The sequence below is a fragment of the Podarcis muralis genome, chromosome 6, assembly GCF_964188315.1.
Source record: "Podarcis muralis chromosome 6, rPodMur119.hap1.1, whole genome shotgun sequence".
NCBI lineage: Eukaryota > Metazoa > Chordata > Lepidosauria > Squamata > Lacertidae > Podarcis > Podarcis muralis.
Window position 1 is genome coordinate 15,238,890 of NC_135660.1, and position 15,227 is coordinate 15,254,116.

The 15,227-nt window shown below is 42.8% G+C and overlaps 1 protein-coding gene across 5 annotated transcripts in view; it reads left to right on the forward strand.

Annotated features, from left to right (window-relative positions):
* The window catches only part of TNIK (TRAF2 and NCK interacting kinase), a 295,093-nt gene that overhangs the window by 157,751 nt on the left and 122,115 nt on the right, over nucleotides 1–15,227 (forward strand). For all 5 annotated transcript variants that reach the window (XM_077929773.1, XM_028731575.2, XM_077929774.1 and 2 more), the window contains exons 4-5: nucleotides 2,805–2,930; nucleotides 13,405–13,515. In XM_077929773.1, the coding sequence (XP_077785899.1) occupies nucleotides 2,805–2,930; nucleotides 13,405–13,515 (237 nt within the window). The remainder of the gene's footprint in view (nucleotides 1–2,804; nucleotides 2,931–13,404; nucleotides 13,516–15,227) is intronic.

A 15,227-nucleotide genomic window follows, 5' to 3' on the forward strand; every position in this document is an offset into this window, starting at 1 on the left:
TATGTATGCCACAACTCGGTGCGTGGAAGCCTTTGGTATTCTGAGCCCCGGATTGTTTCACCTTGCAAGAACCCAGAGTTTGGTGCATTGAGCTGTTGTGTGGTTGGAAGATGCATTGCAGAAAATGCATAAATATGGTCACTGAGGAATTTGCATGACAAAAAAGGAACAGGGATTTTCAAGGTATTAAGCTTGTTATTCCTTTAATAGGAGGAAAATAAACTACGTGCTTGCCAAAAGGCTGCAGGGGAAGAAAGTGTAGAATCGCTAAAGCTTTCGGAAGCATAAGCACTTCGGGGTTTACTTAATAAGAGTCTTAATTCACGAAAAATCACACACCATGTTTTTAAGCCTCATTCTCAAATTTTGTGCCTGAAAATGCAGTGTGAGATTTCAGGGAGAGCTTGTATTAAAAAGAACACAATTAAATACAGGATTTAAGCCAGTCCCCTTCTCTCCCGACCCCCACTTTCTCTCACACATGCTGCTGCTTCAGCAGCACATCCATCCACTCCTCTGTCACTTACACACTCATACTCCCTTCTCTGAACGTTGTGGGTTCTTCTGGCTCACACTTGCTTTGTCTTCTGGCAGCCATTTTTCTTTTGGCTCAGACAGAGAAGTCTCAATTTGCTGACTACGGTCACACCTTGGAAGTGGAACGGAATCCGTTCCGGAAGTCAAACCAAAGCGTGGCTTCTGATAGGCTGCAGGAAGCTCCTGCAGCCAATCAGAATCCCGGTCGGACGTTCGGCTTCCAAAAACAGTGCGCAAACCAGAACAGTCACTTCTGGGTTTGCGGCATTTGGGAGCCAAAACGGTCAAGAACTATGCTGTTCAGAAGTCAAGGTACCACTGTATACAGGTGCTCATATCTGGCTCCTGGTTCAATGATACATTGGAACGGGAGCTTTAAGCCTGACAGCTTTTAGAATAAACAGCAGATTTTCGTCGGGATAGGTATAACCGCATGTCACTTCACTCCAAATTTTCAGATGACATCAACCAGTGGTTCCAAATGGATGTCAAAATGGTGCTCACTTCCCTCAAGTCACATCCCAGCCAGCCAGTTTGGAAGGATACCATAGCCAATAATATTGTGAATACCCTTTAAGAAATGTCCAAGAGTCTACAAATACAATGATTGAAAAGGGCCTACCATTCACTGGGAAGCAGGGCTAGCCTCAGTTTGAGGGGGGTCCTTGGAGAAAGGCACCCATTGATCAAAGGAACAGGTTGCTGCAAGAATTGCTAATTTCCTGAATGCCTATTTCCTACCAGACAAGGTTCAAGCTTCTTCTGCTAATTCACAAAGCCCTAAACTCCTTAGGCCCAAAGTACTTTAAGGACTGCCTCATTACTTATGTTCCACCTTGATCACTGAGATTTTTGGATGGGGCTCCTTTCATGCCCTCACCCAGGGTTCAGTTTGCTTTCAGCAAGGACTGAGCCTTTAGTCCGGCACACCCTGACCTGGGAAACCTCTTGCCAATAGAAATTGGAGCCTGAATCATCCCAGCTTTCTTCTAGCAGTCTTCTAAAAAATAAGGCCTTTGGAATTCGATTTTTTTTTTTTAACCAACAAGTATTTATTGACATGATGTTGATGTTCTCACAGAATTGAGAAAATACATATTGTAGTATTACATTTTTATGTTGCGAGCCACCTTGCTATATTTTCTACAAAGGTTTGTTAATATCTGAATAAAATACAGTCGTACCTTGGCTTTCGAACAGCCTAGTTCTCGAACGTTTTGACTCCGGAACGCTGCAAATCTGGAATTTGCGAATTTTTTTGGAAGCTGAACGTCCAACGCGGCTTCCAGTTGAATGCAGGAAGCTCCTCGGCCAATTGGAAGCCGCACCTTGGTTTTCAAACGTTTTCAGAAGTCAGGCCGACTTCCGGAACGAATTCCGTTCAAGAACCAAGGTATGACTGTAAAATAAATTATACATTGTTGCAACTAACACACTATCCATATTGAACTTTAATTTCTCTCAGTTTAAATATCCAGGCTGCAGTCCTAGGCATAGCATGCTTTAATAAACTGAATTCAGTGTTAGAAACTGAGATATGAAAGTTAGGAGCTAAATGGCAATTTAAACCTAGGTTATGGGCACCACAATGGAGTGTCTGGGAGTGCTTTTTTAATAACAAGAATACAAAGCTGAAAGCGAATGAACCGCAGCTAAGATCTTATGTTCATTTTTCACATGGTCTAGTCCTCATCTGAAGAATGCAAAAAACCAAAAACAAAGCCATACTTTCCCTGTCCGCCCCCCTAATATTCTTATGAGGGTCCCTTCTTCAGTCTTCAGAGAGTGGCTGGAAGTGTGGAGGCAGAAAAAGGTCCTTCTTTTTTTCCAGCAGTGGCAGCTGTTAATCTGAAATCTTAGGCTCAGTACTGCGCCCAGGGCTCAGAAACTGCTTGCATTAATGAAATTCCCTGTCACAAAAGTGCCCAGAACAACTGGAGTTTCAAACGTTGAGTGTCTTGTATCCAGAGGTTGCTTCCACTGGTGGAAGGAGTCTTTTTCATTGGTCGAAACCTTGTCCATTCACAGATGGGAGCCTTTGGATACAACCGACCCAGTGCGCTTAGCTTTCCGTGGCATTTCATTGGCGCTCAACTTTATGTACTGAGATTGTGAATGAGGATTTTTCATTATAAAGAAAGGGAGAAGGTTTGGGGAGGGATGAAGATAAAAAAGAACCCATTATGATTAAGACGAAGAGAAATAATGCCTGGAAATAAGCCTGTTGTTGATTTTGGTGACACTGATTATATTTCTTTTTTATCCAGGATGAAGAGGAAGAGATTAAGCAAGAAATTAACATGCTAAAGAAATACTCGCATCACCGAAATATTGCTACTTACTATGGTGCTTTCATTAAAAAGAACCCCCCAGGAATGGATGATCAGCTTTGGGTATGCAATGTTTCCTTCCTCCTCCTCTTCTTTTTACAAACAGCGTTTATTTTCTTTGGCTTATCTACATGGGATATTCAAAATCCCTGTGACATTTCGCAGAAAACCATGAAGGATTTATTGTTTCCTTGCCTCTGGAATCTGTGTGCTTCCTTCTTAAGGGCTGTGTTTCTCAGATGCTCTAGATCACCTGCATATTGCTATAAAGAAACAACACTTCCCTTTCTTCTAGCGTAGCTTAAGCTCAGGTTTGAAGCAGACACTTTTTCCATAAAAAATATTGTGCATTAAGAATTCTGCAGAAGAAGCTGCTGGATCAGACCAGAGACCTATCTTGTACTACAACATCCTATTCTCACCAACCAGCCAACCAGATGTCTATACGAAACCTGCAAGCAGAACTTGTGTTAAAAGTGCTGTGTTTAATTGTGGTCCCCAGCAACTGGTATTCAGAGGTATATTGCGTCAGATTCTGGAGTTAGTACACGGCCATTGTGGCTATTTAACCTTCTCCATGAATTTGCCGAAAAGCCATTTAAAGCCCTCCCTGTCGGTTGCCATCACTGCATCCTCTTGCAGCGAATACCATAGTTTGATTATGCACCGTGAGAATAGCTACTTCTTTTTATCCTGAATCTTTCACCAGTCAGCTTCATTGGAGGCCTCCAAATTGTTATATTATTTGGGTGGTGGTGGGAATTCTCCCAATTCTCTTTATCCACATCGCAGACAATTTTACACACTGGTTCTCACACGCCTCCTTTACTCACCCTTTCCCTAAACTTAAAAGTTGCAAATCATTGTGTTGGAAGGGACCCTGAGGATCATGTAGTCCAATCCCCTGTGATGCAGGAATATGCAGCTGTCCCTTACAGGGCATCGAACCTGCAACCTTGCTGTTGCCAGCACCACGCTCTAACCAACTGAGTTGTATTGTAACCTTTCCTTGTAGGGGAGTTGCTCTAGTCCCATTTGGCTGCCCTTTTCTGAATTCAGCTCTACAATATTCTTCTTTGAGGTTCAGCAACTGCAGTTATATATAGTATTCCATGCTATATAAAACCTGTAGGGTGTTAAATGCTATAGGGAACAGGATGGCCACCTGTGTCATGTCTGCCCTGTGCCCCCTTGCACTCCATAATATCTAGCACAATTTGTCACCTGTGTTGGCATCAGTGTGAACCTTGGGTTGAAGGTTAACAGTGGTAGCCTGACGCAGGTTTTGCAAACATGGGGCTCATGTGTGAATCAAATGACAGTCAGAAGGCATCCTATGGGCCCATAGTTGAAAGCAGCGCTGTGTATTTTGACCCACGTGATTCACTAAACCGCTACGTTTTTTGTTGCCTGATTGAATTAGAACTCGTGAGAATTCTGCTCTTCCTGCTCTGGAGATAAAAATGCTTGTTTATTTCCCCCTCTTGCCTTTGTCAGAATAAAACTCTTTGCCGATAACGCCAGAGTTATTCTCTTTATCAACACTCGGATGAAGTGGTACAAGAAATAATAATAGTGAAAAGGCAGAGTTCTTTCAGTGCAGATTAGGATCTCTCCGAAAGAGCAGGTTTCCGACATATTTTATTGCCACCTTGAAGCGCATCTTTCTATTTTCGCTGCACACCTTTTATAATATTTGTAATTTTCATGAAAATGTTCTGTAATTGCTTTTCGCATGCCATAAGCTGCCCTGAGCAGGGGAAAGGCAGGTACAGGTGTTCTGAATAAGCATTAAAGTGCAGGACAACACAACCCCTTGTCAGGCTCCAGGGATAGAGAGGCCCAGTGGGTGTAGGTTGCTGTCAAGCCAACCCCCACAACAAGTTCCATAATAGAGTTGGTACTCTTTGACAGTGAGGTCTTCACGGGTATAGAGCCAGTGTGCACTCGGGCATAGCCAGGGTGTTACGTACAAAATCCAAAAGAGGGAAGTAACATCAGCGCATGGAACATCTCACTTTACTGTTCTTAGAAAACACTGCTTTCATTTTCTTTTAAGAGAGAAATTGTGAGGATTAAAAATAAACAAATTGTTGTTGTTTAGTCGTGTCCGACTCTTCGTGACCTCATGGACCAGAGCACGCCAGGCACTCCTGTCTTCCACTGCCTCCCGCAGTTTGGTCAAACTCATGCTGGTAGCTTCGAGAACACTGTTCAACCATCTTGTCCTCTGTCGTCCCCTTCTCCTTGTGCCCTCAATCTTGCCCAACATCAGGGTCTTTTCCAGGGAGTCTTCTCTTCTCATGAGGTGGCCAAAGTATTGGAGCCTCAGCTTCAGGATCTGTCCTTCTAGTGAGCACTCAGGGCTGATTTCCTTAAGAATGGAGTCCATGGGACTCTCAAGCGTCTCCTCCAGCACCATAATTCAAAATTCAAAACTCCATGGACAAAACAAATTACACCTTGGTTAAAATTTGGTAAGATCGCCAGGACAGGCGAAATTGCTACAAGGGTTGGATTCGCCTCACGGATCCCTGGCCTGTTGTGTGAACATAAGAATCAGGAGAACAGGGTTGCCAGGATCCATTTTAAGAGCTAGCCAAGGCCTGTGCAGAGCTTGTCTGAAGTCCCTAGTTGGCTGGGAAGCACAGGGTGTTCTTGACTTGACAGTGTCAATCCGGCAGGGCTGTGACGGGGCTCCCTGGCCTGCTTAGACCTCCAAGGCCTAGAGCAAGTGTACTCGGCTGCCCCCTACCTCTGCACAGGCCTGGGCCTAGACCAGGGCAGCTAAACTATGATCCTCCAGAGGTTATTTGGAGTACAGTGCCCATCATCACTGACCATGCAGGCTGGGACTGATGGGAGCTGGAGTTCAGCAATGCCTTCGGGGCCATCCCTGACTAACCACTCCTGGCCTTTCCCCTATGAACACTTTCAGATATTGAGATCACAACAATAGCGGGACTCTCTGTTCCCCCACCACAGACCTGCCTCCATTCTTCTTCACCCCTGCCTTGCCTCACTTCAACTCTGTCTTGCCTTGTTTTGCCTCACCTTTCATCTCTCTATATTGCCTTGCTTGAATAAATCCCACCAGCAGCCATGGGAAATACTAACTTTGGCAGAGGGGAAGCAGCATCCTTTTTATATTATTTCACAGAACCTAGAAGAGGTGAAAACTGTAGAATTTGGGCTGTTTATTCAGAGCCTGGAATATAAAAAAAAGGGTGGGTGGGAAATAAATATAGATGGATGTATCATTGTACATTTATTAGTGCATTAATTAGAGCCATTCACTCAGGTATGCTTACACTCTATCGCATCTCGAGAGCACAGAGCGCATTGTGGACATTAAATAAAAATTCTCTCCCAAATACTTGTAGACTGCCCTGCAAATATATATCCCTCCACTCTTTAACATCCAATTAGCTGTACAATGTCAATTGACCACATGCTCAGTTTATTAAATCAGACTCAATAGCTCACCAGATTGTTCTCCTTCTACCCCTTTGGCTTTTGTCTTATTGGAAGGGGTGGTTGGGAGGCCTCCATCCTGGTCCCCTATCCTCATTTTTAGTGATCTTCATCCCACATGATCACTCTGGATCTTGCCTTGTTAGATTTAATGAGATCATAGCAGCAGGCATCTTAACATTCCGGGACCTTGTCTTAAGTAATACCTTTGTAGGAACAATGGGGGAAATTAATGCTATAAGGGTTACCAAACAGAGTAAGGGGTACAAAATTAAAAATCCATTCCATTCGCATTGGTATTCCGGAGCCTCTTCTAGAAATGTTATTGCAAGCTGTGGAGCCCTTCTTTAATTTCAATATGTTAACACAAAAGCATACATCCGCAAGGTAATATAGGTGCCATTCTGCTTTATGTTTGTCATCTGTCCTTGCTGTCTAGGGTGGATTGAAGTGATTAACCGAAAAGCACTGCCATGCATGTCCAATGGCGTTGGCTTTTTCGCTGCTCGTCTGCTGTTTGCAGAGTTGCAGTGTTCAGGCAGACAGAGAGCTCCAGGCCAGTGGAAGCTGGGGGCAGAATGCTGGTGACAGAGCCGCTCCCCAGAGGGGATGAGGCTCATGCCTTCCTGTCTAAGGATGGATTGCTTCCATGGCAACCCTCAGAGTTTAGATTTAGAGTGGTTGGTAGATTCGTAATGAGGAGCTGGGTGGGGGCTGAGAGGGAAGAAATGCATATGCAGAGCATTCAGCATACAGTGGTACCTCAGGTTACATATGCTTCAGGTTACAGACTCCGCTAACCCAGAAATATTACCTCGGGTTAAGAACTTTGCTTCAGGATGAGAACAGAAATCGTGCTCTGGCGGCGTGGCAGCAGCAGGAGGCCCCATTAGCTAAAGTGGTGCTTCAGGTTAAGAACAGTTTCAGGTTAAGTACGGACCTCCAGAACGAATTAAGTACTTAACCCGAGGTACCACTGTAGATATATTCTTGGTAGGGTGGGGTGGATTTGCCAGTTTCCTGCCCTTCTTCCACCATGGAACTGAGATGACCATGGCTAGTAATTTCCCCAAACTGTGTGATTGATAAGGGAGTATATTATGCAATCTGTCAGAGGCTAAAATGGCACCAGTCTCTGCATTATTATTTTTCAACATCCAGTGGCCAAATCTGAAGCTAACCGATCAGCAAGCTCTCATACGACCCTGGGCCCTTGTTTCACCCATCTTGCGATGGCTCCTTCTAAACAGGAGCCATTAAAATATCCCAGGCTGCTGGTTGCCAGTTGCCAGTCAACTGTTGCCACTGAGGACCTCTGAGGCAAGGGAGTGGGGCCTATCTGCTGGAACTTGCTCACTCCACAATGACCAGGTGGACTTGGGCTGGACAGACCTTTAAATACAGGACTTTGTTCTGTAAAGTAGGACACATGGCTTCCTTGCATCTTCTGGTGGGAAGGAAAGGACTAGTAGATGTCTGCAGATGGTGAACAGTATTGGGCTGAGCCCATGCTGTTTTGTTTTCCTCAGCAGCACAGCTCTGGAGGTTATGGGGAACAGCCTTCTTTACCTTTGCAAAGTCCTTCCCCCATCTTTGTACTTCTCCCTCTCAGCCATGAGTGCAAGAAAGTACAACTGTTCCAAAGGTAGAACATTGAAGTGATGGTGTCTTTGCGAATAGTCTGCAGTCTCTTTTCGTAGAGGCAAAGAGGTGCTGTTTTTGTTTAAGTCAGGCACCCATTTTGGTTTGGGCGAATCTGTGTTTTAATGTAGTCAGGAACACTTGGTCACATTTGCCATTATTATTGACACCTCTTTCATTTAATACATTCATGACACTGCTAATTGGAAATGCCTCTTTTTTAGCAACAAGTGCTTACAGTAGTGTCCTATTGAGATGGCAGTCTCTTTGAATCAATATTCCACCATCTGTGTCAGTGACAAAACCTGCTAGGGCTGGATATTTAATAATAATAGTTGAGAAAATTCAGGGTACAACAGAATATTTTTGTGGATTTTTCCCCCTAGCTTTTGATGGCTATGTTTTTTAAACCTTGAATGCACATTGTATTATGGTACCGATTTTTGTGGCTTCATTATTGATGTTTTACTGCTGCTATTTTTGTTGTGTTCTGTGATTTATTTGTTATGTAAACTGTTTTGAGGTAACAGGGACATAAACAGATATAATAATGAAAATAATAATCTCCTTCTGTATGTTCTGGAACTTTAGAGGAGCACCAAAAAAACAGAGTGATGTGAAACCCTTGTATGTTTAACTGACTACTTTTAATTTCTGGGATGCTTCTGTTATATATTTAGAAGCTTCCAATACACCAAGCCAACAGGTTGCTTCAGGTGCATATTGTTAAAAATTTAATCTTGAGGAGAGAGAAATCAAGGGCAGGCGGTTATGGAGGCTTGAGAGAAGTGAGCTGGCACTACCATTGAGACAATCCTTCAAATTAATGGATGAACTGGATCTCGCTAATATTGTTTGGTCCTGTCTCTTTAATATTTCATGATTGCAATGTGTCATGGAATGTGATCTTCATTTTTCATCAGTTTTTAATTATGAACCGTGTGTACATAAAGGGACATGCTCCCTGTCTCTTTTGGCCTGAAGTAAGAAGACAAATGGCCTTTACAGACAAATGGTCTGTATTTTACATTCTTTCCATGCTGTGGTGCTCCAGACAGATAAGCTTGCGTATTGTTATACATGGGCACACACAAAATCTTGAGTTTGTTTGTTTTTTCTTTCAAAGTTTTCATCACCTGGTGTTGCAGGCTGTTGGGGTTTATTGGCTCAATAAAACAGATTACCAGCGGTTTACATAAGGCAAGTTCATAATCACAGGGCAATTTTCTATTGCCTTGAAGTCCTCATGAGCCATTTCTCAGGGGCTTTGAGTGAGGGCAGCTATTCCTGCATGTGGTTCAGCATTTGCCTGAACTTGCCCACACTTCAGAAAATCTTTGGGGGATGATTTGAGCTGGACATACCAGGTTGTGATTTGTAAGTGCGGTCCATTTGTGACTAACACGGCATCGTTTTCCATGCTTGTTATCACATTGCTTTCCATCATGTTGTAGCATATCAATAGAACTGCAACAGAATGCTGCGTGGTAGACTTCTCCTGTTCATGTCCTCTGCCATGACACTGGCGTTGACCATTTTGCATGGGAGTTCCATTCTTGGCCCCCCACATGTTGGTAGAACATGCATAGGCCTGCCCCGTTCTGCCCCATTCTACTTTTCTGGGTAAAAAAGGACCCGGGCATCGGCGGTTGTGTGTCAGTTGGTTGCGTACAGAAAGGTCACCGCCTGTACTTCTTTTCACTGTTTCACCCACCCAAGAGTCAGCCAGAATTCCATCTTAGTTATTTCTCAGTTGTCTGGTTTTGGGTTTCCTCCCTCCCCACCCATGCTTAGGTTTCCCCCTCCCCCCAAAGTTTTTTTTAAAAAGAAAATTAAAAATTGTACACAAAGATTATTGCTAATGCACGGTAATAAAATACAGTGAATAAAATAACAGGGTAGTATTCCCTGCTAATCCTATGCAGATTAGATCCACTGAAGTTAATAGACATGACATGACTAATTTGAGTTTATTAATTCCAGTGGGTCTACTCTGAATAAGACTCAGTTGAATATAACCCAATGTTTTTCGGTACTTCTGCAAATTTTGAGTTCCTTTGAGCCTGTTGACTCCCCCTCCTTGTGCGTGGTCGCTCCATTTTGACTTGCAGAATGAGTTTGCTATTAGTATATAGGGTGGATCAAACATGTGCTCTACCCCAACGGACATATAGGTTCGATCCAATGTCAGTGGCCCTAATGAAATTGCTGTGTTCTCCAGCTGATCAATGGAAGTATTGTAGCTATATGTTACTGATGACATTCTGGAGCCACATGGATAATGAATAATTTGTGCCCCAGCTGTGCATCAGAATCTGTAGGACCATCTCTATACATGAAAAAGCACTTTAATTTAAAACAGAAAAAGTGATGTTAATGCTAGCACTTAAAACATCTATAATTGGAGTGAGTTAACATTAATTTAATTTTACATTTAAAAATACAAACTAGCATGAGGTGGACCTATGCATCCCAGTTATTCAAAGTTCAGCATTCTGGCTGCAAGCCCGTTCCCAAGGAACATCACTTCCATGCTCTTGTAAACAAACAGTATTCCCAAACCCTGTGGGCAGAATTTGCACACCTTTTTGCTGTGCTTTGGCAGCAACCACAGCACCGGCACCTACAAGAAATGTGTAAAAGTAGCTCTTCTGTTTGGAGCAGGTTGGAAGCAAAATGGGAATTTGAGAACGGTCAGAAATATCGCTGGAGGGAGTTCTACAAGATTAAACAGTTCTGTCTTGCTCTTACAGATCGTATTGCCTTTATTCTATTAAATTATATTATTCAAGTTAGGTGTGATACCACATTAAGCCTGTATTATGTTCTGAAAGGACAGTCTGTTAACTAAATCACCTGGGCTAGCAGTTTCATTCATCATTGCGTTTAGGTAAAGGTAAGGCTACTTCTGTAATTGTGAAGGGATATAGACATAGACATAGACATAGACACATGCTGTTGACTTGCAACTTACACACATTTAACTTACACAATTTCAGCTTCACGTGCTTGGCTGCAGCGGTGTGTGTGTGTGTCTGCAAGTCAAACACCAGCAATCTCACCTGCCATTGCGCTCACCTTGGCTAAGTAGGCTGAAGCCTAGGGCCTCTAAATCTAGGGGGCCTCCCCAGCCCTCCCCTCTCCCCAAATTGCAAACCCAAGATCATGCGAGGGCAGGGCAACTCCGGCCCAGCAACTGTGAGACTCAGGGCCAGCCAGTGGGGCCCAATTTTAAACTCTGGGGCACAACTTGAAATTTTTCTGCAATGCTTGATTTTTTATTTTTATTTTTGTGAAGTTTTGCAAATCTTGGAGATATAAATAAAATCCATCTAGATTGCCCTGGTGTGGGGGCCCCCTTAGAAGCGGCCCGCAGGGTCCAGTTTGGCCCAATTGCTCCAATTGCCTTTTGAAAGTGACAAACTTAGACAAACAAATTTTGACGATGTTTTGGATTATTTTTGCTATGAGGAAGGCTAAGAAAAAAAATTGTAGTCTTTATTTGATGGTTGTAGTTTACTTCTTAATACGTATTTTAAAAGTGTTTAATGAGAACATAAAGTAGATTCTAAAAGTGCCACACTGTCAGGTAATCATGATCATATTGTTTACACTTCCCAGGCAATATAATTTGTAAACTCGAGGTGTTGTTTTTTTAAAAGAACATTACAATTTCATTTTCCTAAAAAGTAATGCTTATTCCACAAAAGGTCTACAAAGTTCAGTTATTGCAAAAGTTTTTCAGTGTTAATTTTAACATTTATGCATGTTTTAAAATCACCATGGTATTTAACAATAACATCTAATGTCCTTTAGAGGAGAAAATAGTGAATTTCAAAAAATTTAATACCCATTGTCATCCTTGGCTTCACTCAATTTTGTTTATAGCACTCTTCCATTTTTTTCTAGTTGTGAGGGTGGGGGATTGGGAGGGGCCCACAAGTGGAGTAGCCGAGGGCCTCTCTTCATTGAAATCCGGCCCTGGAGAGTGCTCAGGGGTGCAGGGAGAGAGTGTGAGTAGCCTTGGGAGAGCGTGTGTGATTTTTTTACAGGTCATTTCCCAGTTTTTAAAGGGTTGTTTTGACTATACACTATTTCAGCTTTACACTCTATCCCTGGAACATAGCTTCAGCATAAGATGAGAGTCATGTATGTATGATAACTGTTGGCCTTCTTAAAAAGCGAAACAGGGCATTAATTTATGGTGCAATCCTATACATATCTGTTCAGAAGTAAGCCCCACTGAGTTCAGTGGGACTTGCTCCCACGTAACTGTGTGTCGGATTACATCGTCAGGTGTATGCACACAGCCTGCCACTTGAATAAACTGTGACCCTTTATTTTGCATAGCCTAGGAGTTGCATACTTGTGTCTTTGCAGTCGGAATGTTCGATAAAGGATTGTCTTGTGCATCTGGAGCAAACTTTCAGAAATTCCTGTTTTCTGGCTGGCTGGTGGGAAAACATAGATTTATACAGCTATGTCTTTTAAAAGAAGTATGTCAGTTTTCAAGAAAGGTGTCTCAAAGTGACCTACAACAACGTTTACCCGTTGTGGAAAATCAGAATCCAAGGCCAGACAAAATTGCAGCCAAAAGTCAGTTCAAACAAACATATCCTTGGCCTATCAGTGAAAATACAGGAAGGAAGGGACCAATTATCCTTCTTCTTAGGAGGTATTTTGCAAGGAGCCACAGGTGCTTCTGTTGTTGTTGTTGTTTAGTCGTGTTCGACTCTTCGTGACCCCATGGACCAGAGCACACCAGGCTTCCTAATGGAGACCAAATTTAGTTTTTGCATAAGAAGGAATCTGAAACAGGAACTTACTTCTAGATCTTGATGTGATTGTTCATACTCCACACATCATTCTTCTTTCTTCCTTAGAGAAAACCCAACCTTCCTTCGCGCTCTCACATGTACACAGAAGGAAGGAATGACATTGACCCCTGCTGGTTTCTAAAGCTTTTATAGAAACTATTAGATCTCAGAGATCTGTATTCAAATCCATTGTGAATCATTAACTCTACGGGAGACCTGAGTGTTCCTATCTTTCAGCTTCAGTTCCTGATCTGTTAAATGGGGATATTTATTATCTGCTACCTCCTGAAGTTGCGGGGGATGGATGAGACTGGCATTGTATAGTGTGCAGTGTGCTCCAAAATGTTGCAGAAATTATATAACCAGTAAAAATACCCTTTTTCTCAAGAAGGCGGTTCTGACACCCTGTTTGTATTCTTCCAGATTTTCAAACCTCCCAGGCCAAGGGAAACTTGAAAGTGGAAAGATTGCCATTACTTAATGATTGCTTTTCTCTTTCAGCAGTCTTGCCTGTTGCCAACTGCAGTGTGTTCCACTGGGTTATTGCAACCCGGAGGATGCTTTCTGTTTAATTATAATAATTGCACTTTTGTTTCCTTTGCCAGCTGGTGATGGAGTTTTGCGGTGCTGGCTCTGTCACTGATCTGATCAAGAACACAAAAGGGAACACTTTGAAGGAGGAGTGGATTGCCTACATCTGCAGGGAGATTTTACGGGTACGTGACCAAAATGGGCTTAACCGCCTTTCAGCCTGTCATTGACAGCAAATGTTGCCTAGGTCCAGTGTGAATGCAATGCTGCTTCCGATCAAGCTGTGGTTTGCAAACCATGAGCCAGGATTGGGAATGCCTGCTGTCTCTCTCTAGCACAAATTACCGCTCTTCCCTTCTCTCTCACAGACTTAACCGTGGTTCAGCGTCACCTCTGTACTGATAATTTCATATTTTGTTTAAGACAACAGTCTTGGCTAGTGTTAAGCAAGGTTAGTTTCTGTGAGGATGTAACACTAAACCATGGTTCCAGCAAGGAGTGGGAACCTGCCCTGGAAAAGCGAACGAGGAACAGGGAGAGCGCAGAATCCCAAAGCTAGTTCCTGATTTGCAAACCATAGTTTGCATGGAACCAACATTCTGCCTGGGCCAAGTCTCCGCTCTGGTTTTTAATGCTTAGAAAAGAGACATAACCTGGAAGATGGCTCCTGAGGTTTTGTGGATAGTCATAAGAGAAGTTTGCAGGTGCCTGTAGGTATAAATGATTCATAGTCACTTAGATTTGATGTATAATGAATGAGTGAGGGCCAGTTGCCTTTCTTTCTCCCTCAACTTTTAAGCCTGTTCTTTCTTTCATAGGAAAAAAAGTCCCCTCTTTAATATTAATAGGAACAAAGATGTGTTTAAATTATATTCAATTTCTTTTTAGAAAAATGGGGGGGGGGGAGAGAAAATGCATTTTTAGGGCATTTCAAATGGCAGTTTATTGTGGAAGTTGTGCTGTTCATATATGTGGGTTTTTCATACCATCTGTGTGACAATGGAGTCATCAAAATTACATTTATAATCCAGATTTCCTCTTACTGCGGGAAATCTGTTAAATAAAAATACTGCATTATACATCCCCAGTCAATCACAGTTGCACTTGGTCATGTGTGATGTTTGGGGTGATTTGCCTTCATCACCACATCTCAAGGTCCATTAACATTATGTGTGAACATAGCCTATGGATTGAAGTGGTCCTCAGACTAGGTCTTGCGGTGGAACCTTCTCCAAGGAGCAAACCTGTTTAAAGTCAAATCAAACCAAGGCACATTTCATGTTAAGCAGATAAACACCAGCATGGGGAGAGTTGTGCTATTAAAATAGCAAGTTGAAACTCTTCACTGTAATAATTCCTTCTATAGCTTGGGATATGTGACTCCTTTACCCTTGAAGACAGCAGCTGCCGCCCAAAGGTTACTTAGTCCTTATCCACCTAATCTACATAGTGTTTTCACATTGCAGTTGGATCAATCAGGTAATGCCCCAACTCTGCAAGGACAACTTCATGTGAGATCAGCAATAATGAAAACACAGTCACAGATGCTTAGCAGTCTCAAGCTAGCAAAACACTAAAATGCTTCACGTGAGTGCATGAGTGATCCGCGTGACTCAAATGTGGATGCTTCTAATATGCTTTTAGCTCCATAGAGGGTTAAGTCAGTAGTACGAAAGAGGAAGCAGTGAAATGTTCACCCTGAAAATGAAAATGGGATCTAAACACTCCCCAAATGGCACTTGGTATCTGGTGGTGACAAAGCACTTGCTCATTTACAGTAAACACCCCCAGCTGCAGTCCTTTAGCAACTTGATAGGAAAGGCAAGTGACGTTGCGGCTAATCAGCTATTGTATTGACTTTTCTCATTTCTGTCTCAGGAAGCCACAGTTACCCAGG